The sequence below is a fragment of the Mobula hypostoma genome, chromosome 7, assembly GCF_963921235.1.
Source record: "Mobula hypostoma chromosome 7, sMobHyp1.1, whole genome shotgun sequence".
Taxonomy (NCBI): Eukaryota; Metazoa; Chordata; class Chondrichthyes; order Myliobatiformes; family Myliobatidae; genus Mobula; species Mobula hypostoma.
This window is the reverse complement of record NC_086103.1, coordinates 183,330,860-183,356,561: the sequence shown is the minus strand read 5'-3', so window position 1 is coordinate 183,356,561 and position 25,702 is coordinate 183,330,860. Positions and strand designations below refer to the sequence as shown.

Here is a 25,702-nt window from a genome sequence, read left to right as displayed (position 1 = left end):
ACGGTCCATGTTTCGGGCTGAGACCCTTCATCAGGACTGGAAAGGAAGGGGGAAGGTGTCAGAATAAGAAGGTAGGGAGGGGAAGGAGTACAAGCTAGAAGCTGATAGGTGAAGCCAGGTGGGGGGGGGGGGGGTGAAGTAAGAAGACTCCAGCCCTTAATCTTTTCCACCTATCACCTCCCAGCTTCAGTTGCAGTGAAAGTGTAGCACAGGTAGCACAATGAAATGCAAGATCATATTGAGGTAGATTGTGAGGTCAAGAGTCCAGCTTATTGTACATGAGGTCTGTTCAATATTCTGGGGTGGAAATTGTCCTTCAGCCCGGTAGTACGACTATTCTATTTTCTGCCCAGTGCACGCAGATGGTAGAAAAATGGAGGGTTATATGCTTTATAGGAGGGAAGGCTGTGTGGGATGGAATAGGCCAAAAGGTGGACACAACATCATATGCTGCAGTGTTCTATGTTGTACGCACTGTTCCCTCTAAGCTGTCGGGTACGCGGCCACCAGCAATTGAAATGCTCCTGCGCCATCGCCTTTGTTGTGGCGCAGCTGAAACTGGACGCAGCTGGAAAAGGTTTATGAAACGTGAAAGATTTTTGTACTGTAGTTCATTATACCATTCAATTAATAAATAAAATCAAAAGTATGTGATTTTTCAATTTTCATTCTAAATATTCATAGTATATATTACAAAAAAACATTTAAAGTGCTGCACAGTTTTCAGGCCGTGTAAAAATTTCCTGCTCACACCAATGATTGACTCGTACAGCTGTAAAAAAAATTAAAGGGAACATTGGTTGTACATTAGTGTTAATGGCTGGCTCAGAGAGTTGTGGGTGTATAGAATGAGCTGCCAGAGGAAGTGAGAGAGGTGGGTACAATTATAATGTTTAAGAGATGCTTGGACAGGTACAAGGATTGGAAAGGTTTAGAGCACTGGTTCCCATCTTTTTTATGCCATGGACCAATACCATTAGGCAGGGGATCTGTGGACCCCAGGCTGGGGTTTAGAGCGGTGTGGGCCAAACACAGGCACGTGGGGCTAGTACCGATAGGCATCTTGGATGAGTTGGGCTGAAGTGCCTCATCTCTGCCTCAACTGGGTGGGGTCAGGCTGTGACTGACAAAGTCTTGGAGTTCCACATGAGCTGGATTTTGACGGATGTTCTCACCCCCACCCATTCTATCTTGACTAAACCCCTAAGTGTCTAAATCCCTCCACCCACATTGGGGAGGGCATGGGATCTCATCTTCTTCAGCTTTGGGTGCAGACATATAAGTGGGGTCCCATCCTCTGCAGACAGACAGACCACAGACAGACAGACCACAGACACATCAACTTTAACCTGAGTACAGACAGGTGGACAGACCATTTCCACTATGTCTAGACTGAACAAGCAGACAGGCAAATAGGGGACATACCCTGTGTTGACTAAGTGCTGACAGGTGGATAAACAGGGACTGGCCTTGTCTAGACTGAGTGCAGGCATCTCCGTCTTCCCCATCTAGGATACGCTCCAGTGCCTCCTGCAGTGAAATTGACTGCAGCCCCACTGGCATCTTCTCCATCTCCAGGATCCCCGCCTGTGTCCGGCATAGTGTGGTGAGTCTAAGGGGCTCAGAGTGGTGAGAACATGGGGTCACAGGATGAGAGGGCATGGACAGGTGTGGGAATTGGAGCCATTGTTCTGAGTGTCCGTGGCCATATGTGGGAGGGCAGAGTCAGGGTGGTGAGTGGGTGTGGCCAACATGCATGAGGGTGTGGCCAAGTGTTTGAAGGTGGGTAGGTCCACACTGTGGGATGGATGGTACTGAGGGAGGGTCACACTGTGGGAGGGATGGTGCTGAGGGAGGGTCACACTGTGGGAGGGGTGGTACTGAGGGAGGGTCACACTGTGGGAGGAGTGGTGCTGAGGGAGGGTCACACTGTGGGGGGGGTGGTACTGAGGGAGGGTCACACTGTGGGAGGGGTGGTGCTGAGGGAGGGTCACACTGTGGGAGGGGTGGTACTGAGGGAGGGTCACACTGTGGGAGGGATGGTACTGAGGGAGGGTCACACTGCGGGAGGGGTGGTGCTGAGGGAGGGTCACACTGTGGGAGGGGTGGTACTGAGGGAAGGTCACACTGTGGGAGGGATGGTACTGAGGGAGGGTCACACTGTGGGAGGGGTGGTGCTGAGGGAGGGTCCCAGTATGGGAGTGGGTGGTACTGAGGAAGGGTCACACTGTGGGAAGGGTGGTACTGAGGGAGGGTCCCAGTATGGGAGTGGGTGGTACTGAGGAAGGGTCACACTGTGGGAAGGGTGGTACTGAGGGAGGGTCCCAGTATGGGAGTGGGTGGTACTGAGGGAGGGTCACACTGTGGGAGGGGTGGTGCTGAGGGAGGGTCACACTGTGGGGGGGGTGGTACTGAGGGAGGGTCACACTGTGGGAGGGGTGGTGCTGAGGGAGGGTCACACTGTGGGAGGGGTGGTACTGAGGGAGGGTCACACTGTGGGAGGGATGGTACTGAGGGAGGGTCACACTGCGGGAGGGGTGGTGCTGAGGGAGGGTCACACTGTGGGAGGGGTGGTACTGAGGGAAGGTCACACTGTGGGAGGGATGGTACTGAGGGAGGGTCACACTGTGGGAGGGGTGGTGCTGAGGGAGGGTCCCAGTATGGGAGTGGGTGGTACTGAGGAAGGGTCACACTGTGGGGTTTTCAATTCAGGAGGTTCATTTCATTTGATTAACTCCAAGCATTTTATTTTCTTTCTCCACTTTGGACCAGTTTGCACATGACGGAGAGGTTAACACTGTCAAGTTCTCCCCAAGTTCCAAGATCCTAGCCACAGGAGGAAGTGACAGGATTGTGAAGCTGTGGGACATTGTTGGAGGTGAGACTCCAGGGGTCTCGTATCACCCAACGCACACTGAGGAGTCAACTGTCCAGTGGCATAATGTGTAAAGCAGCAGATGCCTGTACTGTGGTGCTAGAAAGTTTGTTAACCCTGTAAAATTTTCTCTATTTCTGCATAAATATGACCTAAAATGTGATCAGATCTTCATGTAAGTGTTCTTGGTCCGGTCCGTGAAGTCTGCATTCCAGTTCACAGTCCAGTCCATTGACCCTTGCTCCAGGTTTTCCTGTCTACCCAGTTTCTGTTCCTGTTGAGCACTAATTGAGGCAGCTGATTCTCGTTGGAGCTGGCTGCATAAATACTCCCAGAGACCAGGGCGCGGTGGCTGGATTGTTCTTGTCCTTACTCCTTGTATCCCTTCCCTGCCTTCTGTTTCCCCGCCTGAAGTCTTGTCTTTCTGGTAACTCTCGCCTCGCCTCGCCTCGTCTCGCCTGAAGTCTTGTCCTGGAGCCACCCTGTACCTAGCTCCCTTCCTGTCCCTTGCCTCCATCGGGTAAGCCAGGCCGTCCTGCCGTTACCCTGCTGTTGGTTCTTTTCCTTCCTGTCCCTTGCCTCTGCCAGGTAATTCAGGCCGTCTTGCCATTACCTTGCAGTTGGTTCTGTCCCTTCCTGCCTTTTGCCTCCGTTGGGTAAGCCAGGCCATCTTGCTGTTACCCTACGGTTGGTTCTGTCCCTTGCCTCCGTTGGGTAAGTCAGGTCGTCTTGCCATTACCCTGCGGTTGGTTCTGTCCCTTCCTGTCCCTTGCCTCCGTTGGGTGGTGATCCGCACCCTGCCCAGGATGAGCTTCAAGACCCCTAGCCTCAAGCCTCACCGTAAGCCTCCAGTCTCCTGCCTCACCTCAAGTCTCTGATCTCCTGCCTCGCCTCAAGTCTCTGGTCTCCTGCCTCGCCTCAAGTCTCTAGCCAATCCTGGCCTCAAGTCTGAAGACTCCAACCTCGTCCTGCCTACCAGCCAAGTCACGTCCTTGCCTAGTTCTGGGGTCTGAGCCAGAGGCAAGACCCAGATTCTGGGTCCCTGTCCAGTCTCTGGCTCGGAGTCCAAGCCCTAGCTCCTAGCTCTGTTGTCTAGTCCTGTTCCGGGTTCCCAGTTTTCTTGTCCATGTCCTAGCCCTCACCCTGTATCCTAGTCCTGTCCCTGGTACTTCAGTGTCTGTGTCTTGCACTTGGGTCCGTTCCCAGCCACCTCCTTATGACAGTAAGCCCTAAACTAAATAAAGAAAACTCAATTAAATAAATAACACAAAAAAATTTTATACTTGTTCATTTATTTACGAAGAAAGAATCCAATATTACATGTAGTTGTTGTAAAAAGTATATGAAACTTTGCTTTCAGTAACTGGTGTGACCCCTCACAGTCCTTCCAAGTGAGGCATCACTTCACCTATGAGTCGACTGGGGTGATATACTGCGTCCGGTGCTCCCGATGTGGCTTTTTATATATTGGTGAGACCCGACGCAGACTGGGAGACCGCTTTGCTGAACATCTATGCTCTGTCCGCCAGAGAAAGCAGGATCTCCCAGTGGCCACACATTTTAATTCCACATCCCATTCCCATTCTGACATGTCTGTCCACGGCCTCCTCTACTGTGGAGATGAAGCCACACTCAGGTTGGAGGAACAACACCTTATATTCCGTCTGGGTAGCCTCCAACCTGATGGCATGAACATCGACTTCTCTAACTTCCGCTAAGGCCCCACCTCCCCCTCGTACCCCATCTGTTACTCATTTTTATGCACACATTCTTTCTCTCACTCTCCTTTTTCTCCCTCTGTCCCTCTGAATATACCTCTTGCCCATCCTCTGGGTCACCCCCCCCCCCGTCTTTCTTCCCGGACCTCCTGTCCGATGATCCTCTCGTATCCCCTTTTGCCAATCACCTGTCCAGCTCTCGGCTCTATCCCTCCCCCTCCTGTCTTCTCCTATCATTTTGGATCTCCCCCTCCCCCTCCAACTTTCAAATCCCTTACTCAATCTTCCTTCAGTTAGTCCTGACGAAGGGTCTCGGCCTGAAACGTCGACTGCACCTCTTCCTAGAGATGCTGCTTGGCCTGCTGCGTTCACCAGCAACTTTGATGTATGTTGCTTGAATTTCCAGCATCTGCAGAGTTCCTGTTGTCTCCGCTAACTGTTGATCAGACCTGTACATTGGCTTGGAGGAATTTTAGGCCATTCCTCCTTACAAAACTGCTTCAACTTTGGGATGTTGGTGAACTTTCTTTCATGAGCTGCTTGCTTCATGTCCTTCCATAACATTTCTATAGGATTAAGGTCTGGACTCTGACTCGGCCATTCCAAAACACTAATTTTCTTCTTTTTAAACTATTCTGTTGTTGACTTACTCTTGTCTTTCAAATCATGGTCTTGTTGCACCATCCAACTTGTATTAAGCTTCAGGTGATGGACCACTACCCTGACATTCTCATGTAAAACGTCTTGATACCATTTTGTATTCATTGTTCCCTCAGCAACTGCGAGCTGACCAGACCCTGAGGCAGCAAATTAGCCCCAAACCATGATGCTCCTTCCACCGTGCTTCACAGTTGGATGAGATTTTGGTGTTGGTGTGCAGTGCCCATTTTCCTCCAAACGTAGCAATATGCATTGCTGCCAATAAGTTCAACTTTTGTCTCATTTGTCCATAGAACATTTTCCCAGAAGCATGGTGGAACATCCAGGTGGTCTTTTGCAAACTTGAGATGAGCAGCAATTTTTTTTTTTGGAAAGCAGTGTTTTCCTCCATGGTGTCCTTCCATAAACACCATTCTTGTTCAGTGTTTTTCTTATAGTGAACAGAGACTTTAGCAAGTTCTAGATATTTCTGCAGGTCTTTTGCTGTTAACCTTGGATTCTTTTTCACCTCCTTCAGCATCGCATGTTGTGCTCTTGGTGTGATCTTTGCAGGATGCCCACTCCTAGAGAGAGTAGCAACAGTACTGAATTTCCTCCATTTGTAGATAATTTCTCTTAGGATGGACTGATGAACACTCAGGTCTTTAGAAACGCTTTTGTAGTCTTTTCCAGCTTCATGCATCTCTACAATTCTTCTAAGGTCCTCTGAAAGTTGTTTTGACTGAGGCTTGGTGCACGTAAACAGATCTTTGTAGGGTCTTTTTTATTGGATAGAGCACCTCTACAACTCACACTCCAATCTCATCTCATTGATTGGGACACCCGACTCCAAATAGTTTTAGTAGAAGGCATTACCTCTGAGGTTCAATACTTTTTCCAACAAATACATGTAATATTGCATCATTTTCTCAATAAGTAAGTGAACAAGTATAACGTTTTTCGTTTTATTTAATTGGGTTCTCTCTATCTAGTTTTAGGACTTGTGTGAAGATCTGATCACATTTTTGGTTTGTATTTATGCAGAAATAAAGAAGGTTCTAAAAGGTTCACAAACTTTCTAGCACTGCTGTATGTGAGTGAGTGTGAGTGCGTATCTGTGTGCAAGTTGCTTTGTGCATGTGCGCTTATCGGTTTGTGTCTACACGCTTGTCTACCTGTGTGTACAACCAACATTGCAGCTGTGCGGGCCAACCGTTGCTCTGAGAGGAAATGTTTACACCGCCTGAAAATTGCGTGACACTTTAAATGTTTCTGTTTGTAATATGGATAATATGAATACTTCAAATGAAAATCGAAAAAGCGCATACTTTCGATTTTTATTTGTCAATTGAAGGGGTTAATGAAATATAGTACAACAAAGAAACTCTTTCACCTTTCGTAAACCTCTTCACGTCTGTCTTCATTCCAGCTGCGCTGCAACAAAGGGTACGTGCGTGGGAGCATTGCAGTGACTGTGAGGCCGTGCACCTGGGTGGCTGAGAGGAATCAGTGGTGTATGCATGCCTGTCTGCCTGCATCAGAATCAGATCTGTTATCACTGACATACTTAGTGACATTTACTGAATTGTGGCAGCAGTACCATACAAGACAGGAAATGACTTTAAGTTACAAATAAGTAAATGGCAGTAAAGAGGAATAGTGAGGGAGTGTTCATGGGTACGTTGTCCTTTTCGAAATCCGTTGATGGAAGAGAAGAAGGTGTCTCTAAAACGTTTGGCATAGATCTTAGGACTCCTGTACCTCCTCCCTGATCATAGTAATGAGAAGATGGCATGTCCTAAATGGTGATAGATGCCACCTTTGTGAGGCATCGCCTTTTGACAGTGGGGAGTCTAGTGCCCGTGATGGAGCTGTCGGGGTTTACAGCTTTCTGCCCCTCCATACCAGGCGGTGATGCAACCAGAAGTGTAACCATGCCATCACTACTAGACTACTTGATTGCATACCAAGACTCCTCAAACTCCTAATGAAGTCGAAATGCTGTCTGTCTGTGTGTGCCCAAGTGTCTACGTGCACGTGAGCGCGATGTGCTTTTTGCTGGGGTCAGGGATGTTGGACATTCTCTGGTGGAGCAGCTGATGCTTGAGTGTGGGGCTACATCCAGCGTTCTCTCCCCGACTCTCCCTCTGCTTCCCACACCCCAAAAGCCCTAATCATCTCCGTCTGGTGCCCCTCCTCCTTCCCCTTCTCCCATGGTTCACTGTCCTTTCCTATCAGAATCTTTCTTCTTCAGATCATGATAACCTTTTCCACCTATCACCTTCCAGCTTCTTACTTCATCACCCCACCTACCTTTCCCCTCACCTGGCTTCACCTATTACCTGCCAGTTTGTCTTCCTCCCCCTTCCCCCACTTTTTTATTCCTGCTTTGTCCCCTCCCTTTCCAGTCCTGATGAAGGGTCTCGGACTGAAACATCAACTCTTTACTCCTTTCCATAGATGCTGCCTGGCCTGCTGAGTGCTTCCATCATTTTGAGTGTTGGTACCAGCACTGGTCCGATCTCATTCTCTCCTGTCCTCTTTCAGGCACCCTACAGAACAGGAAGACCCTGGAGGGGAGCAATGACGGGGTGACCAGCATCGACTTTGACCCATCGGTGAGTGAAGGATTTCAAAGGGAGGGGATAAACATGGGCAGGATGGCGGGGGGGGGAGGAGTTAGAACCAAGCGCAGGTAGGTATATTATCATACCTATCATTTTTCTGGTTGAACACCCAAGTTGGGTGGTGTTTCATTGATTCTGTTATGGTTATTATTCGATAGATTTATTGAGTATGCCCACAAGAAAATGAATCTCAGGGTTGTATATGGTGACCCCATGTTCAGTTTTCCTTTGCTGTAGGGTCTGCAGCTGCTGGCCGGATCATACGACAACTCAGCACGCCTGTGGAGCCTGAGGGACTGTGAGCTCAAGGTGAGAGGGATACCCGTCTGAAGGAGATAAACAGGGCAGGGTCATTTGCACGGAGAAACCGTGCTACCGTGCTGATGGCGGAGATGACAAAACTCATCTTCTGCGCCTCCTCCAAGGTGTCACACCTTCCCCCAAAGTGTGGCCATTGTCTGCGCCCGGTCCTCCAGCTGCGGCCCGCAACGGGACGCATCCTGCCAGCTATGGCCCACAACCTGATAGCTTTCAGATCCAGGAACGTGTCCACAACTTGAACTGTTTGTGAGTTATCAGGGAAATGAACTACAGCATTGTGTGTGGGAAATGGTTGCCGGAACAGCGGTCTGTCTAACTCATTGAGTGAGTGATTGTTGCAGCTTGGATAGGAGGAACGAAAGCATGGGGCCGTTTCTTCTTTTTGCAATACTTGATTTGATTTTTTATATATTTTATTGTAATTTATAGTTTTAAAAAATTATTATGTACAGGTGTCCCCCGCTTTTCGAACATTCGCTTTACGAAACCTCACTGTTACAAAAGACCTACATTAGTACCCTGCTTTTGCTTTCAGAAGGTGTTTTCACTGTTACGAAAAATATCAGCGGGCGATAAAAAGCCGCGCACGCCCCAAGCAGCCACTCTCCCCCGGATTCGGAACAGCATTGCTTTAACACGTTGCATTGAGCAGCCGTTAGCAAGATGAGTTCTGAGGTGTCGGAAAAGCCTGAAAGAGCTCGTAAGGGTGTTATATTTAGCGTAAAACTAGACATAATTAAGCGTTTTGATCGTGGTGAACGAAGTAAGGACAAAGTGAGTTTGACTTGTGGAAGCTGACGAAGATGATGTTGAAGAGGTTTTGGCATCCCATGACCAAGAACTGATAGATGAACAGCTGATGCAATTGGAAGAGGGAAGGATAACAATCAAAACCGAATGCAGTAGCGAAATGAACGCGAAGCCACTGCGTGAGATTTTCGCTGCAATGATAAAGTACAACTTTAATTTTGAAAGGGTACGTCGGTTTAGGGGATATTTGCAAGATGGTTTGAGTGCTAACAAAGAACTGTATGATAGAAAAATGCGCGAGGCTCAACAGTCAAGCAAGCCTTCCACATCAGCCACAGCAGACAACGAACCTCGACCTTCGACATCGAGGCGGGCAGTCATAGGAGAAGCTGAGCTGCCTGCCCTAATGGATACAGATGACGAGATGACACCCCATTGTCCCACCACCCCAACACCCAGGCCGCGGACAGATACAGTACCGATTCGCGGAGAATGCAGCAGTAGCCGGGAGACACACAGCACATCTTTAAGAAAAAAGCCGAAATAAACATTCTAATTAATTAGGTGCCGCCCCACACGTGAATGTCGGCCCAGATCAGAGCCAATGCAATCGGCACTGATCTGAGCCGACAATTACGTGTCTGGCGGCACCTAATTAATTAGCATGTTTATTTTGGCTTTTTTCTTAAAGATGTGCTGTGTGCCTCCTGGCTACCGCTGGACTCCTGCATGCTTAGCGGCAATGTATCGGTCAGCGGCCTGGAGGGTGGGGGCCACTGCACCACTCAAACGTCTGACGACTCAGCATAACACACCATTGGCAAGCTGTCTTCCCTATTCCGGTAAGTGATACTACACTGTACATACATTATTTCTACCTTACATCGGCTGTGTATTTTTACATGTTATTTGGTATGATTTGGCAGCTTCATAGCTGAAAGGTTACCGGAGAGCGCTTGCGCCGTGTTTCTGCGGAGAGCGCTTGCGTGAGATTTTCGCTTCGGCGAACAGTGCCGGCAATGATTGTGAAAAAGTATTTCTACTTTATATAGGCTGTGTATTAATCATATCATTCCTGCTTTTACTATATGTTACTGTTATTTTCGGTTTTATGTGTTATTTGGCATGATTTGGTAGGTTATTTTCGGGTCTGCGAACGCTCACAAAATTTTCCCATATAAATAAATGGTAATTGCTTCTTCGCTTTACGAGATTTCGGCTTACGAACCGTTTCATAGGAACGCTCTACCCTCGGATGGCGGGGGAAACCTGTACAACAAGATTCTACTGCCTCAAAACAACAACTTTCATGACATATGTCAGTGATATTAAATCTAATTTTGATTCTGGTGCCTGTCCCCATCTGGTAGAAGATGCCTACAACATTCAAACAGCTTTATAAAGCCATCATTAGACCACGCTTGGGAATACTGTGTTCATTTCTGTTCTCCTCATTATAGGAAAGATGTGGAAGCTGTAGAGAGGGTGCAGAGGAGATTCACCGGGATGCTGCCTGGATTAGAGAGCGTGTCTTATGAGGATAGGTTGAGCAAGATGGGGCTTTTCTCTTTGGAGTGAAGGAGGATGAAAGGTGACTTGATAGAGATGTACAAGATGATAAGAGGTATGGACCGAGTGGACAGCCAGAGACTTTTTCCCAGGGTGGAAGTGGCTATCACCAGGGGGTGGAATTTTAAGGTGATTGGAGTCAAGTATAGGGGGGATGTCAGAGGTAGGTTTTTTACACAGAGAGTGGGTGTGTGGAACTCACTGCTGGGGGTGGCGGTAGAGCCAGATACATTAGGGACATTTAAGAGACTCTTAGATAGACACATGGATGATAGAATAATGGAGAGTTATATGGGAGGGAAGGGTTAGACTTATCTTAGAGTAGGTTTAAGGGTTGGCACAGGATCAAGGGCCAAAGGGCCTATACGGTTCAACGTCGTATGTTCTAAAGCAGAAGGAAAGTGAAGGGGTCTTCCGTCAGATTAGTAGGTCAAATCTCCAGAGACTTCTGTTGGACTTCTGGTGGGCTTGGTCACGTTTTTGATTTTATTCTGCTTCTGTGCTAACCATCTACTTTTCTCTTGTCCGCTGTGCTCAGCACACGCTATCAGGTCACAGTGCAAAGGTCACGGCTGCAAAGTTCAGGTGCTTTTACCGAGAGGTGGTGACGGGGAGCCACGATAGGACGATCAAAATCTGGGACCTCAATAAAGAAGCCTGTGAGTGAGTTATAGAGTCACAGAAGATGTATAGCTCTGAAACAGGCCCTTTGGCCCATCTTGTTCATGCCAACCAAGAGTGCTCTCTCAAGCTAGTCAAATTTGGTCCATATCCTTCTAAACCAGGGGCTCCCAGCCTTTTTTTTAATGCCGTGAACCCCTACCATTCACTGAAGGGTCCTTAGACCGCAGGTTGGGAATCCCAGTTCGGAAGCTTTCTTCTCCATAGATCTTTCCAAATGTCTCTTCAATGGTGCAACTGTACCTGACTCAACGACTTCCTCTGGCAGCTCATTCTATACCCACCACCTTCTGTCTCTTAGATAGTCACAAGGATGATAGAAAAATGGAGGCCTTCCTGGGAGGGAAGGGTTAGGTTGATCTTGGAGTAGGTTAAAAGGTTGGCACAACATTGCTGGCCGAAGAGCCCGTGCTGTTCAGTTTTTATGCTCAACACACACAAAATGCTGGAAGAACTCGGCAGGTCAGATAGCATCTATGGAGGGAAATAAACAGTCAACGTTTCAGGCCACGTACCTTCATCACGATTGGAAAACAATCTACTACTTTCTTCTGATCTGCTGAGTTTCTCCAGCATTTTTTGTGTGTTGCTGCTGATTTTCAGCATCCACAGAGTCTACACACCATCGTTGTGAGTCTTCTCTGCTGCCTCTCTAGCATGATCACGTTCTTCCAGGGCAAATGGAACTGTGCACAGTTATGTCTCTGCCAAAGGAGGTGTCAGGTGCTCCTTCCCTCCGCTGGCTTGCAGGCCACCCGCTTAGCACCCCACCTCGATGAGGGTCACGTGAAGCCGTGGGAGCAGTGGTGGACGGTCGTATGAACAGCTGATACACATCACAAGTCCTGGTTATGCGACCGCTGACGCCAGGCAATCTCTGATGAGTGTTGGTAACGGCTGTGGTCACCCGTCACGTAAAGACACTGCCTAGAAGGAGGCAATGGCAAACCACTTCTGTAGAAGAATTTGCCTAAAACGAACATGGTCACAGGCCGTGATCGCCCATGTCGTACGACACAGCACATAACAAACGAATATATGAATAAAGCATAAACACGAGAAATTCTGCAGATGCTGGAAATTCAAGCAAAACACATCAAAGTCCATGGCCTCCTCTACTATAAAGATGAAGCCACACCCAGGTTGGAGGAACAACACCTTATATTCCATCTGGGTAGCCTCCAACCTGATGGCATGAACATTGACTTCTCTAACTTCTGCTAATGCCCTACCTCCCCCTCGTTCCCCATCCATTATTTATTTATGTACACACATTCTTTCTCTCTCTCTCCTTTTTCTCCCTCTGTCCCTCTGACTATACCCCTTGCCCATCCTCTGGGTTTTTCCCCCTCCCCCTTTTCCTTCTCCCTGGACCTCCTGTCCCATGATCCTCTCATATCCTCTTTGCCAATCACCTATCCAGCTCTTGGCTCCATCCCTCCCCCTCCTGTCTTTTCCTATCATTTTGGATCTCCCCCTCCCCCTTTCAAATCTCTTACTAGCTCTTTCTTCAGTTAGTCCTGACGAAGGGTCTCGGCCTGAAACGTTGACTGTACCTCTTCCTAGAGATGCTGCCTGGCCTGCTGCGTTCACCAGCAACTTTGATGTGTGTTAAATGAATAGAGCAAAATGATCTGGAATTGTAGACTTGTTAAAGTCTGGTCGTAAAGAACAAAAAAAAACAGATGGCCAGTGTGTTCAGCCCTTCTGATACCACATAGATAAGAGACATTACATTAAAATTTGTAGATAAGAGTTAACCAATGAGATTGCTCCTATTCAAATAACGCAATACCCCCAAGAAGCTCCCGGAAGTATACAGAGAACTGTAACTACTAGGAGACACATTGAACAATTCCATATACGTACTATGACCACTGGGAAACATACTATACAGTTACATATACAGTATATAGTTGCTGAGATACATCCTTGGATGCACTGGGACACATAATCAATGATGTAACCTGGGGTCATTGGATGTTTCAGGTCACTTAACATCAGACACCCTCATGCAGGCGACCTAGCCAGAGTTGATCAGCCCCCAGCTTATGTCCCAGCAGCACTGGTCCACAGGTCACACCTCTTGATCTGCAGCTATCTGGATGCTCACTCAGCAACCTCTGCGATGGTCCTGATGGCCCTTTTCTTTGCAGCCCCCGTAATGTCAAGGAGAGAGTGAGCAGCCAACAAAATGTCTACACCCCACCTCTATAGGCTCGCATTCACGTGCCCTCCACCCTTCTCAGTGTCCTACCATTCACTGTGTAAGAATGACCGTGTTTGGTCCTACTGATGTGCAAAACCTCACTCATGTCTGCATTAAATTCCATCTGTCATTTTTCCAGCTGAAGCAGATCCCTCTACAAGCCATGACAGCCTTCCTCACTGTCCACTACACCCCCAATCTTGGTGTCATCTGCAAATTTGCTGAAGCAGTTAACCACATTATCATCCAGATCATTGATACAGTGGCATGCAAAAGTTGGGGTACCCCTGGTCAAAATTTCTGTTACTGTGAATAGCTAAGCGAGTAAAAGATGACCTGATTTCCAAAAGGCATGAAGTTAAAGATGACACATTTCTTTAATATTTTAAGCAAGAAAACTTTTTTATTTCCATCTTATACAATTTCAAAATAACAAAAAAGGAAAAGGGCCCGAAGCAAAAGTTTGGGCATCCTCCATGGTCAGTACATAGTAACACCCCCTTTGGCAAGTATCACAGCTTGTAAATGCTTTCTGTAGCCAGCTGAGAGTCTTTCAATTCTTGTTTGGGGTATTTTCGTCTATTCTTCCTTGCAAAAGGCTTCCAGTTCTGTGAGATTCTTGGGCTGTCTTGCATGCACTGCGCTTTTGAGGTCTATCCACAGATTCTTGATGATGTTTAGGTCGGGGGACTGTGAGGGCCATGGCAAAACCTTCAGCTTGCGCCTCTTGAGGTAGTCCATTGTGGATTTTGAGGTGTGTTTAGGATCATTATCCTGTTGTAGAAGCCATCCTCTTTTCAGCTTTGGCTTTTTGACAGACAGTGTGATGTTTGTTTCCAGAATTTGCTGGTATTTAATTGAATTCATTCTTCCCTCTACCAGTGAAATGTTTCCTGTGCCATTGGCTGCAACACAAGCCCAAAGCATGATTGATCCACCCCTGTGCTTAACAGTTGGAGAGGGTTTTTTTTCATGAAATTCTGCACCCTTTTTTCTCCAAACATACCTTTGCTCATTGCGGCCAAAAAGTTCTATTCAAAAGCTTCAAAGGAACATCTAAACAAGCCTGATGCATTTTGGAAACCAGTCCTGTGGACTGATGAAATTAAAATAGAACTTTTTGGAAGCAAACATCACACCATCTGTAAAAAAGCTGAAGATGAAAAGAGGATGGCTTCTACAACAGGATAATGATCCTAAACACACCTCAAAATCCACAATGGACTACCTCAAGAGGCGCAAGCTGAAGGTTTTGCCATGGCCCTCACAGTCCCCCGAACTAAACATCATCGAAAATCTGTGTATAGACCTCAAAAGAGCAGTGCATGCAAAACGACCCAAGAATCTCACAGAACTAGAAGCCTTTTGCAAGGAAGAATGGGTGAAAATCCCCCAAACAAGAATTGAAAGACTCTTAGCTGGCTAGAGAAAGCGTTTACAAGCTGTGGTACTTGCCACAATGTTACTAAGTACTGCCATGCAGGGTGCCTAAACTTTTGCTTCAAGCCCTTTTCCTTTTTTTGTTATTTTGAAACTGTAAAAGATGGAAATAAAAAAGTAATCTTGCTTAAAATATTAAAGAAATGTGTCATCTTTAACTTTATGCCTTTTGGAAAACAGGTCATCTTTTACTCGCTTAGCTATTCACAGTAACAGAAATTTTGATCGGGGTGCCCAAACTTTTGCATGCCACTGTATAGATGACAAATAACAATGGACCCAGCACTGATCCCTGCAGCACACCACTAGTCACAGGCCTCCAGTCAGGGAGGCATAATGGAATGTGACTCAAGTAAGTGTGAGGTTTAGCACCTTGTGTGTGTGTTATTTTTGTCATATGCTTAGTGATATAGTGAAAGGCTTTTGTTTGCCTTCCATCCAGGCAGATTGTTCCATACGTAGGCACACCGAGGTAGTTAAAAACAAAACAGAATGCAGAATAAACTGCTACAGACACAGGGAAAGTTTAGAGCAGGTAGACAATAAGGTGGATGAAGAGTTAATCTTTAGTGTTGAATGGTTCGTTCAATAGTCTGATAACAGTGGGATAGCAGCCGTCCTGCAGCCTGGAGGTACGTTATTTCAGGCCTTTGTATCTTCTGTCCGATGGGAGCGGGGGAGAAGAGAGAATGGCTGGGCTGGGTGGGGTCTTTGATTATGTTGGCTGCTTTATCGAGGCAGTGGGAACTGTAGCCAGAGTTCATGGTTTGTTTGATGGATTGTGTAAAGTCCTCAACATTATGTTATTGTATAGACTATACAATCAAATGATCCATTCATTTTGAGAGGACTGGAATTTAAAAGCAAGGCCACATCTGGAGTATTGCATAGAGTTCTGGTTGACCCAGTATAGGAAGGATGTTGAGGCTTTGGAGAGGGTGCAGAAGAAGTTTACCGAGATGTTTCCTGGATTACAGGGCGTGTGTTATAATAAGAGGTCAGACAACTTGGGTTGTTTTCTCTGGCGCGGCGGAGGCTGGGGAAAGATCTAATAAACGTTTATAAGATCACGAGAGGCAGAACAGACAAACAGGGTTGAAATGTCTATTACATGCGTTTAAGGTGAGAGCAGGTAAGTTCAAAAGATGTGAGGGGCAAGTTTTTTTTACACAGGGAGTGGTGGGTGTCTGGAATACACTGCCTGGGGTGGGGGCAGAGGCAGATACATTCTGGACTTCCAAGAAGCATTTAAATAGGCATATGAATGTGATGAAACTGTAAAGATATGGACATTGTGTGGGTAGAAGGGATTAGTTTAATTGGCCACCTGCTTACTGATTTAATTGGTTTGGCACAGTATTGAGGGCTGAAGGGCCTATTTCTGTGATGTACTGTTCTATGTTCTCCATAATGCTGAGGCTTTACGAGGCATTGATCAGACCACTTTTGGAAGATTGTGAGTAGTTTTGGACCCCATATCTAAGAAAGGAGGGGCTGACATTGGAGAAGGTGCAGGAGAATGATTCTGGGAATGAAAGGATTAAAGTACGAGGAATGTTTGATGGCTCTGAGCCTGGACTCACTGGAGTTTAGAAGAATGAGGGGGAATTTAATTGAAACCTGCTGAAAATTGGAAGGCCTGGATGGGGGGGTGCCTGGAGAGAATGTTTCCTATTGTGGGGAGGAGTCTAGGACCAGAGGACACGGCCTCAGAATAGAGGCATATCCATTTGGAATAGAGATGAGGAGTTATTTCTTCAGCTGGAGGATGGTGAATCTGTGGAACTCTTTGCCACACATAGTTGTGGAGGATAAGTCATTGGCTACATTTAAAGCGGAGGATGATAGATTCTTGATTGGTCAGGGCATCATAGATTATGAGGAGCAGGCAGGAAGAATGGGATTGAGAGACAGTAAATCAGCCATGGTGGAATGGCAGAGCGGACTTGATGGGCTGAATTACCTAATTCTGCTCTTGCATCTTATGGTCTTACGGTTTGGCGTCACTCTAAACCAGGGGTTCTCAACCTTTTTTATGCCATGGTCCCCTACCACTATCCTCCGTGGACCCCTGGTTGGGAACCCCTGCTCTGGAGCTAATGAATTCAAGCCCTTGAAATGAGTTGACTGATTATTTAACCAGAATATCTGTAACTCTGGGGAGGGTTATTTCCTCGACCAAGGATTATCTAACGAGTCTACCTGTTTCCCTCTTTGTCCCAGGTGTGAAGTCATTGTCTGTCCCATCTCGGTGTAGCGACGTCGTGTGCTCCGATTACAGCATCATTAGCGGGCACTTTGACAAGAACGTGCGGCTGTGGGATAGCAGGTAGGTGTTTGACATGAAACCCCCAGTGGACATTCTGCCGGGGTAACATGTGCTAAATCCCAATCTAGTTCAATGTCAAATGAGGAGGGCAGCTTGAATTCCTGTAATACTTGTCTTAAAAAGATCAGTTTTATCTGTGACATGTACACCAAGTATACAGTGAGATGCGTTATTTGCATCAACGACCAACACAGTCCGAGGGTGTGCTGGAGGCAGCCCACAAGTGTCGCCATGCTTCCAGCACCGACATAGCATGCCTACAACTTACTAACACAAACTTTTATGTCTTTGGACTGTGGGAGGAAACCAGAGCACCCGGAGGAAACCCACACAGTCAAGGGGAGAACGTACAAACTCATTGCAGACAGCAGATAGAATTCAATCCGGGTTGCTGGCACTGTAAAGAGTTATGCTCACCGTGCCCCCCTAACCAAGATAAAATACCAAGATATAATGAAAATGTTGTCTTAATAGTAATAAAGCTTCTGACAGAATTTACTTCATGACTTAAGAAAATCTGCCAAACAGAGCTCGACAGTAAAAATATAACAAAAGCAATAAAAACATTTGCCACACCCATATTAAAGTATTCTTTTGGAATAATATCTTGGTCTGAAACTGATCTGGAAAATTTACAAAGAAAATCAAGAACTGAAATGACAAACTTTGGAAAACATTATGTACATTCAAACACACTTATTAACACTACCTAGGACATAAGGAGGAATAACAGACATAAAAAGTTTACACCACGGTCAGATAAAACTCCTAAGGATATATACAGTACATCTTTTCATCACTGTCTGAAATTCTGCCAACAGTAGTTGTATTGTCAGTAAATTTACAGATGGCGTTTGAGCTGTGCCAAGCCACACAGTCATGGGGGTAGAGAGAGCAGAGCAGTGGGCTAATCACACACCCCTGGGGTGCGCCAGTGTTGATTATCAGCGAGGTGAAGATGTTGTTTTCGATCTGCATGGACTGTTGTCTGCCGGTTAGGAAGTCGAGGATCCGGTTGCAGAGGGAGGTACGGAGGCCCAGGTTCTGGAGCTTCTTGATCAGAACTGTGGGAATGATTGTGCTCAGTGCTGAGCTATAGTCAATAAACAGCATCCTGACGTAGGTATTTGCGTTGTCCAGGTGACCCAAAGCCGCGTGACGAGCCATTGAGATGGTGTCTGCTGTAGACCTGTTGTGGCGATAGGCAAATTGCAGTGGGTCCAGGTCCTTTCTGAGACAGGAGTTGATTCTAGTCGTGACCAACCTCCCAAAGCATTTCATCACCGTAGATATGAGTGCTACTGAACAATAGTCGTTAAGGCAGCTCATACTACTCTTCTTGCGCACTGGTATAATTGTTGCCCTTTTGAAGCAGATGGGATTGAAAATGTCTTTGAACACCAAGCCAGTTTGTTGGCACAGGCTTTTGGAGCCCTACCAGGCAGTCCATTGGGGCCTGCTGGCTTACAAGGGTTCACCCTCTTGCAGGACAGCCTGATGTCGGCCTCTGAGACAGAGATCACAGGGTCATTGGATGCTGCAGGGATCCTCAGAGCTGTGGTTTCATTCTCCCTTTCAAAGCGAGCACAAAAGGTGTTGACCCCATCTGGTAGTGAGGAGTCACTGCCATTCATGGTGTTGGGTTTCACTTTCTAGGAAGTAATGGCCTGCAGACCCTGCCAGAATCTGATTTCACCTCCAACCTTGTTCAGAATCATTCCTTAGCTCTTGAAATAGTCCTCTGCAAGCCATACCTGATTTTCTTTTACAGACTCGGGTCACCAGACTTGAATGCCACAGACCTAATCCTCAGCAGACGACGAGCCTCCTGGTTCATTTGTGGCTTTTGATTTGGGAATGTACAGCAAGTTCTCGTAGGGATACACTCATCCACACAGGTTTTAATGAAGTTGGTAGCAACTGTGGGGCACTCATCCAGATTTGAAGATGAATCCCCGAACACAGTCCAGTCCACCAATTTGAAACCGTCTTGTAAGCGCTCCTGTGCTTCCCTTGTCCATACCTTCTTGTCCTCACTGCTGGTGCTGCCGTCTTCAGTCTCTGCCTATACTCAGGGAGAAGTACAGCCAGGTGATCAGACTTCCCGAAGTGAGGGTGTGGAATAGCATGATAGGCATTCTAGATGGTGGTGTAACTGTGGTCCAGTGTGTTGTTTCCTCTGGTACTACAAGTGATTTGTTAGAAACTTTTTCTTTAGCGACATTTTCAAGCTGGCCTGGTTAAAATCCCAGAGCATGATGGTGAAGGCATCCGGATGTGCTGTTTCATGCCTGTTGATTACTTCGCTCAGTTCGTCTAGAGCCTGTTTTACACTGGCCTGAGATCACTGAAATCTCCTGCAGCAGATAAAGTGGACGGCACCTGGTTGCAAGGTGTTCCAAGTCAGGTGAAAAGATCTGGGACAGACCCACCATGTTTGTACACCACAAGGAGTTGATCATGAAGCAAACTCCACCTCTTCTACCTTTGGGAGACTCACAGTCCTACCTTAGCAGTGTATTGTGAACCCATCAATCTGGATTGCCACGTGCAGAATGGAAGGGGTTAACCAAGATTCCCTGAAACAAAAAATGCAACTGGTTTGAACATCCCTCTGATACAGCAGCCTAGCTCTGAGATCTTCAGTTTTACTTACCAGAGACTGTAGGTTTGCCAGCAAGATGGTCGGTATTGAGAGTCGAAATCCACATTTTCTTAGATAAACCTTTAAGCCTGCTCGGCATCCCCTCTTCTGCCATCTCGAAGGAGAAGTGGGCCAGCGCCAGCGACCAGAGTACATTTGAACTCCATCGATTTTAAGTAGTGATAGATTATTTAATAGCATTAAAATGGTGTGCAGGCCTTGGACGTAGTTGCGGTTCACAGCTGTAGCAGACTGAAAAGGGAGTATTTGATTCTTTCCGTCGGAGCTGCTTGCTTGACTCACTTTGCCTATGGCAACCTGGCAGTATATTGTCCCAGTAGTAATATCGACAACTGGTATCATCCCAGAGTCACTGCACAGTAGCATTAAACGCCTACACAGCAATGTTTATATAAATCTTCAGAAAGCCACAATACTAAACAGCACAAGAATAGTCTGAAAGTTCCTAACAATTGAGAAATGAGTGCGCTTGGTTATACCCATACCTCAGGTTTTACCAGCTTGAGCTGAAAAAAAGATAAAAATAAAATAATAAAAATAATAACTTTATTTATATAACATTTATATACAGATGATGGAGTTCAAAGTGCTTTACAATGGGATAGAAACGCAGAAAATAGGTGCAGGAGTAGGCCATTCGGCCCTTCGAGCCTGCACCACCATTCAGTATGATCATGGCTGATCATCCAACTCAGAACCCTGCACCTGCCTTCTCTCCATACCCCCTGATCCCTTTAGCCACAAGGGCCATATCTAACTCCCTCTTAAATATAGCCAATGAACTGGCCTTAACTGTTTCCTGTGGCAGAGAATTCCACAAATTCACCGCTCTCTGTGTGAAGAAGTTTTTCCTCATCTCAGTCCTAAAAGGCTTCCCCTTTATCCTCAAACTGTGACCCCTCGTTCTGGACTTCCCCAACATCGGGAACAATCTTCCTGCATCTAGTCTGTCCAATCCCTTTAGGATTTTATACGTTTCAATAAGATCCCCCCTCAATCTTCTAAATTCCAGCGAGTATAAGCCTAGTCGATCCAGTCTTTCACCTTATGAAAGTCCTGCCATCCCAGGAATCAATCTGGTGAACCTTCTTTGTACTCCCTCTATGGCAAGGATGTCTTTCCTCAGATTAGGGGACCAAAACTGCACACAATACTCCAGGTGTGGTCTCACCAAGGCCTTGTATGCAGTAGAACCTCCCTGCTCCTGTACTCGAATCCTCTTGCTATGAATGCCAGCATACCATTCGCCTTTTTCACCACCTGCTGTACCTGCATGCCCACTTTCAATGACTGGTGTACAATGACACCCAGGTCTCGTTGCACCTCCCCTTTTCCTAATCGGCCACCATTCAGATAATAATCTGTTTTCCTGCTCTTGCCACCAAAGTGGATAACCTTACATTTATCCACATTAATTTGCATCTGCCATGATCTGCCCACCCACTTAACCTATCCAAGTCACCCTGCATCCTCTTAGCATCCTCTTCACAGCTAACACTGCCACCCAGCTTCGTGTCATCCGCAAACTTGGAGATGCTGCATTTAATTCCCTCGTCTAAGTCATTAATATATATTGTAAACAACTGGATAAAGTACAAACATGAAAATTTTTAAAAAAAGAATATAAAAGACAAAAAGAGGTTCATTAAAAGTGAGGATAAATAAATGGGTTTTGAGCTGGTGTTTAAATGCGTCAACTGAGTCTGCATCCTTCATAGTTTTAGGTTTTGAATTCCACAGTTTAGGAGTGGAGTTTGAAAAAGCTGACATGCTAATTCAAAGTCAAAGTACATTTACTGTCAAAGTATGTATTCTTTATACAGCCTTGAGATTCGTCTTCTTACAGGCAGCCACAAAACAAAGAGACCCCATAGAACCCATTTAAACAAAAGAAGACCGTCAAACACGCAACTTGCAGAGCGCAAAAAAAGAAAGAAACCAAATTGTACAAATAATGAAAGTAAGCAAATAGAATTCAGAACTGATATTCACAACAATGAGTTCACACTGTGATCGTTGCAGGCCACAGCAACAGTTTGGTGCAGAGATAAGTTATCTTTTGAGGAAGACTGTTTAAATTATCTTGCATACCGTTTGTACAGATCACAGTGGATTGAGATAGAACAATTAAAAAATGCAGAATAAAGCGAAGCCGCTCTGGAGAAAGTGCAGTGCAGGTAGACAGTAAGGTGCAAGGTCGTAACCAGGGAGATTGGCAGCGACGGGGGGTGGCGGGACAGCAGATGGAAAGCGATTGGTGGATGTGGTTGAGGAGGAGTTGATTGGCAGATGGAGTCAGGTGGGGTAGGGAAGTGTGGAGAGTCCAGGAGGTGATGGTGGAGCCAACAAAGGGCTGTAGATGGTGGAAACTGATTCAAGCTTGTTTAATCGCATTTTCTGTACGCAAGTGTAAAGGAGAATGAAATAATTGTTACTCTGGATCTGATGCAGCACAAAAGATAAAGAGCATTAAATAATAATAATAAACAAAATAAATATAAATACATAAGGGAGTATCTACATAGATTGATTGTATCTTCATAAAGTGATGTTAGGCACGGGAGTGTCTGTACAAAGGGTGACTGACAGGAAATGATAAAGTGAGGGAGAGAGGGAGGGGGAAGTTGATAGGTGAAAGAGATAAAGAGATGGAGAAGTGTGAGTCTGATAGGAGAGGACAGGAAATCATGGAAATAAGGGAAGGAGGAGGGGCACCAGAGGGAGGTGATGGACAGGTAACAAGGTGAGGAGAGAGGAAACAGGAATGGAGAATGGTGAAGCCGTGGGGGGAGGGAGTGCAATTACCCGAAGTTAGAAAAATCGATGTTCATACCATCAGTTTACAGGCTACCCAGTCAGAATAAACAGTGTTGTTCCTCCATCCTGAGTGTGGCCTCACCGTGGTTGCAGAGGAGGACATGTCAGAATGGAAATGGGAAGATGACATAGATGCTGTCTGACCTGCTGAGTTCCTCCAGCATTTTGTGTGTTTTGCTCTGGTCCTCAATCTCAATAATTTCTCCATTGCCCCTTCCTACTTCATTCAAACCAAAGGTGTAGCCATGTGTGCTCGCATGGGTCCCGGCTATGCCTGCCTTTTTGTCAGCTATGTGGAACAGACCACGTTCCAATCCTACACTGGTATCGTTCCCCAACTTTTCCTATGCCACATGGATGACTGCATTGTTGCTGCTTCCTGCACTCATGCCGAGCTCATCGACTACATCAACTTTACCTCCAACTTCAACCCTGCTCTCAAATTTACCTGGTCTATTTCCAACATCTTCCTCTCCTTGCTCAATCTCACTGTCTCTATCTCAGGAGACACTTATCTACTGATGTCTATTATAAACCCATTGATTCTCTCAGCTATCTCAACTATACCTCTTCCCACCCCGTCACTTGTAAAAACGCTTTTCTCTTCTCTCAATTCCTCCATCTCCACTGCATTTTTCTCAGCTTGAGACTTTTTGTGCCAGAACTACTGAGATGTTCTGCTACTTCACAGAAAGGGGCTTTCCTTCCTCCACCATCCGCGTTGCCCTCACCCACATCTCTTCCATTTTGTATACGTCCTCAGCCCATCCTCCTGCCACCACACCAGGGATAGGGTTCCTCTTGTCCTCACCTACCACCCCACCAGCCTCCGCGTCCAGCACATAATTCTCAGTAATCTCTGCTATCTCCAAAGGGATCCCACAACCAAGCACATCTTTCCCTCCCCCCCTCTTTCTACTTTGTGCAGGGATCGCTCCCTACCTGACTCCCTTGTCCATTTGTCCCTCCCCACTGATCTCCCTCCTGGCACTTATCCTGGCAAGCAGAACAAGTGCTACACCTGCCCTTACATGTCTTCCCTCACAGGGCCCCAAACAGTCCTTCCAGGTGAGGTGACACTTCACCTGTGCATCTGTTGGGGTCATCTACTGAATCCGGTGCTCCCGGTGTAGTGTAACCTCCTGTATATTGGTGAGACCTGAAGTAGATTGGGAGACCACTTCACTGAGCACCTAACATTTGTCCGCCAGGAAAATAGTCATAGTCATAGTCATAGTCATACTTTATTGATCCCGGGGGAAATTGGAAAAGCAGAAGTATTGGTGGTTAGAGACATTGAAGTGTGGGTTAGTAGGTAGAGGTGTTGATCAGCTTTACTGCTCGGGGAAAGTAACTGTTTTTGAGTCTGGTGGTCCTGGCGTGGATGCTACGTAGCCTCCTCCCTGATGGGAGTGGGACAGACAGACCATGAGCAGGATGGGTGGGATCCTTCATGATGTTCCTGGTCCTTTTCCAACACCTTTCTGTCTATATGTTCTTGATGGTGGGTAGGCTGGTGCTGATAATATATTTAGCAGTTTTGATCAGTCGTTGCAGAGTCTTCCTGTCTGATGCAATGCAGTTTCCGCACCATGCAGTGATGTAGTTGTTAGGACGCTCTCTACTGCGCTTCTATAGAATTACAGAAGGTGATTAGTGAATTTAGATAAGGGACGGCTGGTGGGCAGATGGGAACAGGTAGGGAAGAGGGTCAGGGACCCAGTGGACTGAAGGTTTGCGTGAAGTGTAGATGGGGAGGAGAAAGTAATTGGGTAACAGGACAATGGGGATTACAGAATGAACCTTGAAGCAAAGGAGACTGAGAAATGTTATGGAGGAATGTTTCCTTGTGTGGGGCTGGATAGAGTGACTGAGTCCTAGAGAGTACGAGATTAATTACAGGAGTCTTAACAGTGTGGAGAAACAGAGGAATCGTGGGGCCCACGTCTATAGATCTCTCAAAGTCACCGAGCAAGCTGATAGGGTGGTTAAGAAGGTGTCTGGTGTGTTGGCATTTATTATCCAGGCGAGCAGCTCCATAAAACTCTGGTTAGACCACACTTGGAATATTGTGAACAGTTCTGGTCATGCCTATCTGGAAGCTTTAGAGTGGATGCAGAGGAGATTTACCAGGATGCATAATGCCAGTGATGTGGGTTCAATTTCTACTATGGTCTGTAAGGAGTTTGTACCCTCTCCCCGTCACCTCATAGGTTTCCTCCAGCATTCTGTAGATGTATGGGTTGTCAGGTGAGTTGGGCATGTGGGCGAATTGGCCATGTGGGCTCATCGGGCCGGAAGGGCCAGTTCCCGAGCTCTATCATTAAATAAATAAGTAAAGTTGCTCCTCGGGTTCTTAATAAACCTTTAACTTCTGACCTTACAACCACATATTCTGGTTTTCCCTGTATATAAAAAAAACACTTACCCTATCTATGCCCCCCATGATTTGATACAAGTCTAACAAGATGAACTTTCAACCTCCTGCACTCTAAGGAGAAAAGTCCCAGTCTGTGTATCATCAGTAAAGCCCTTCCCACCACTGAGCACATCTATACGGAGTGTTGTTGCAGGAAAGCAGCATCCACCATCAACGGCCCCCACCAGTGCACTGTTTTCACTGCTGCCATCAGGCAGAAGGTACAGGAGCCTCAGGACCCACACCAGGTTCAGGAACAGTTATCACCCCTCAACCATCAGGCTCTTGAACCAAAGGGGATAACTTCACTCAACTTCACTTGCCCCATCACTGAAATGTTCCCAGACTAATGGACGCACTTTCAGGGACTCTTCATCTCATGTTCTTGATATTAATTGTTTTTTAATTATTATTATTATTATTATTATTATTATTATTATTTTGTTTTTGTTTGCTTTTTGCATTTGTGCAGCTTGTTGTCCTTCACACATTGGTTGTTAGTCTATCGTGTTGGGTGCAGTTTTGCATTGATTCTCCCCCCTCTCCTTCACCATTTCCCTCTCCCACCTGCCCATCACCTCCCTCTGGTGCTCCTCGCCCCCTTTTTCTTTCTTCCGTGCCCTTCTGTCCTCTCCTGTCAGAT

At 46.4% G+C, this 25,702-nt stretch overlaps 1 protein-coding gene across 1 annotated transcript in view; it reads left to right on the top strand.

Moving 5' to 3' along the window:
• Positions 1-25,702, top strand: part of LOC134349805 (autophagy-related protein 16-like) — a 101,769-nt gene that overhangs the window by 60,888 nt on the left and 15,179 nt on the right. The window contains exons 9-14 of the mRNA XM_063054694.1: positions 1,513-1,606; positions 2,773-2,878; positions 7,780-7,850; positions 8,097-8,168; positions 11,038-11,158; positions 17,053-17,158. Of these exons, the coding sequence (XP_062910764.1) occupies positions 1,513-1,606; positions 2,773-2,878; positions 7,780-7,850; positions 8,097-8,168; positions 11,038-11,158; positions 17,053-17,158 (570 nt within the window). The remainder of the gene's footprint in view (positions 1-1,512; positions 1,607-2,772; positions 2,879-7,779; positions 7,851-8,096; positions 8,169-11,037; positions 11,159-17,052; positions 17,159-25,702) is intronic.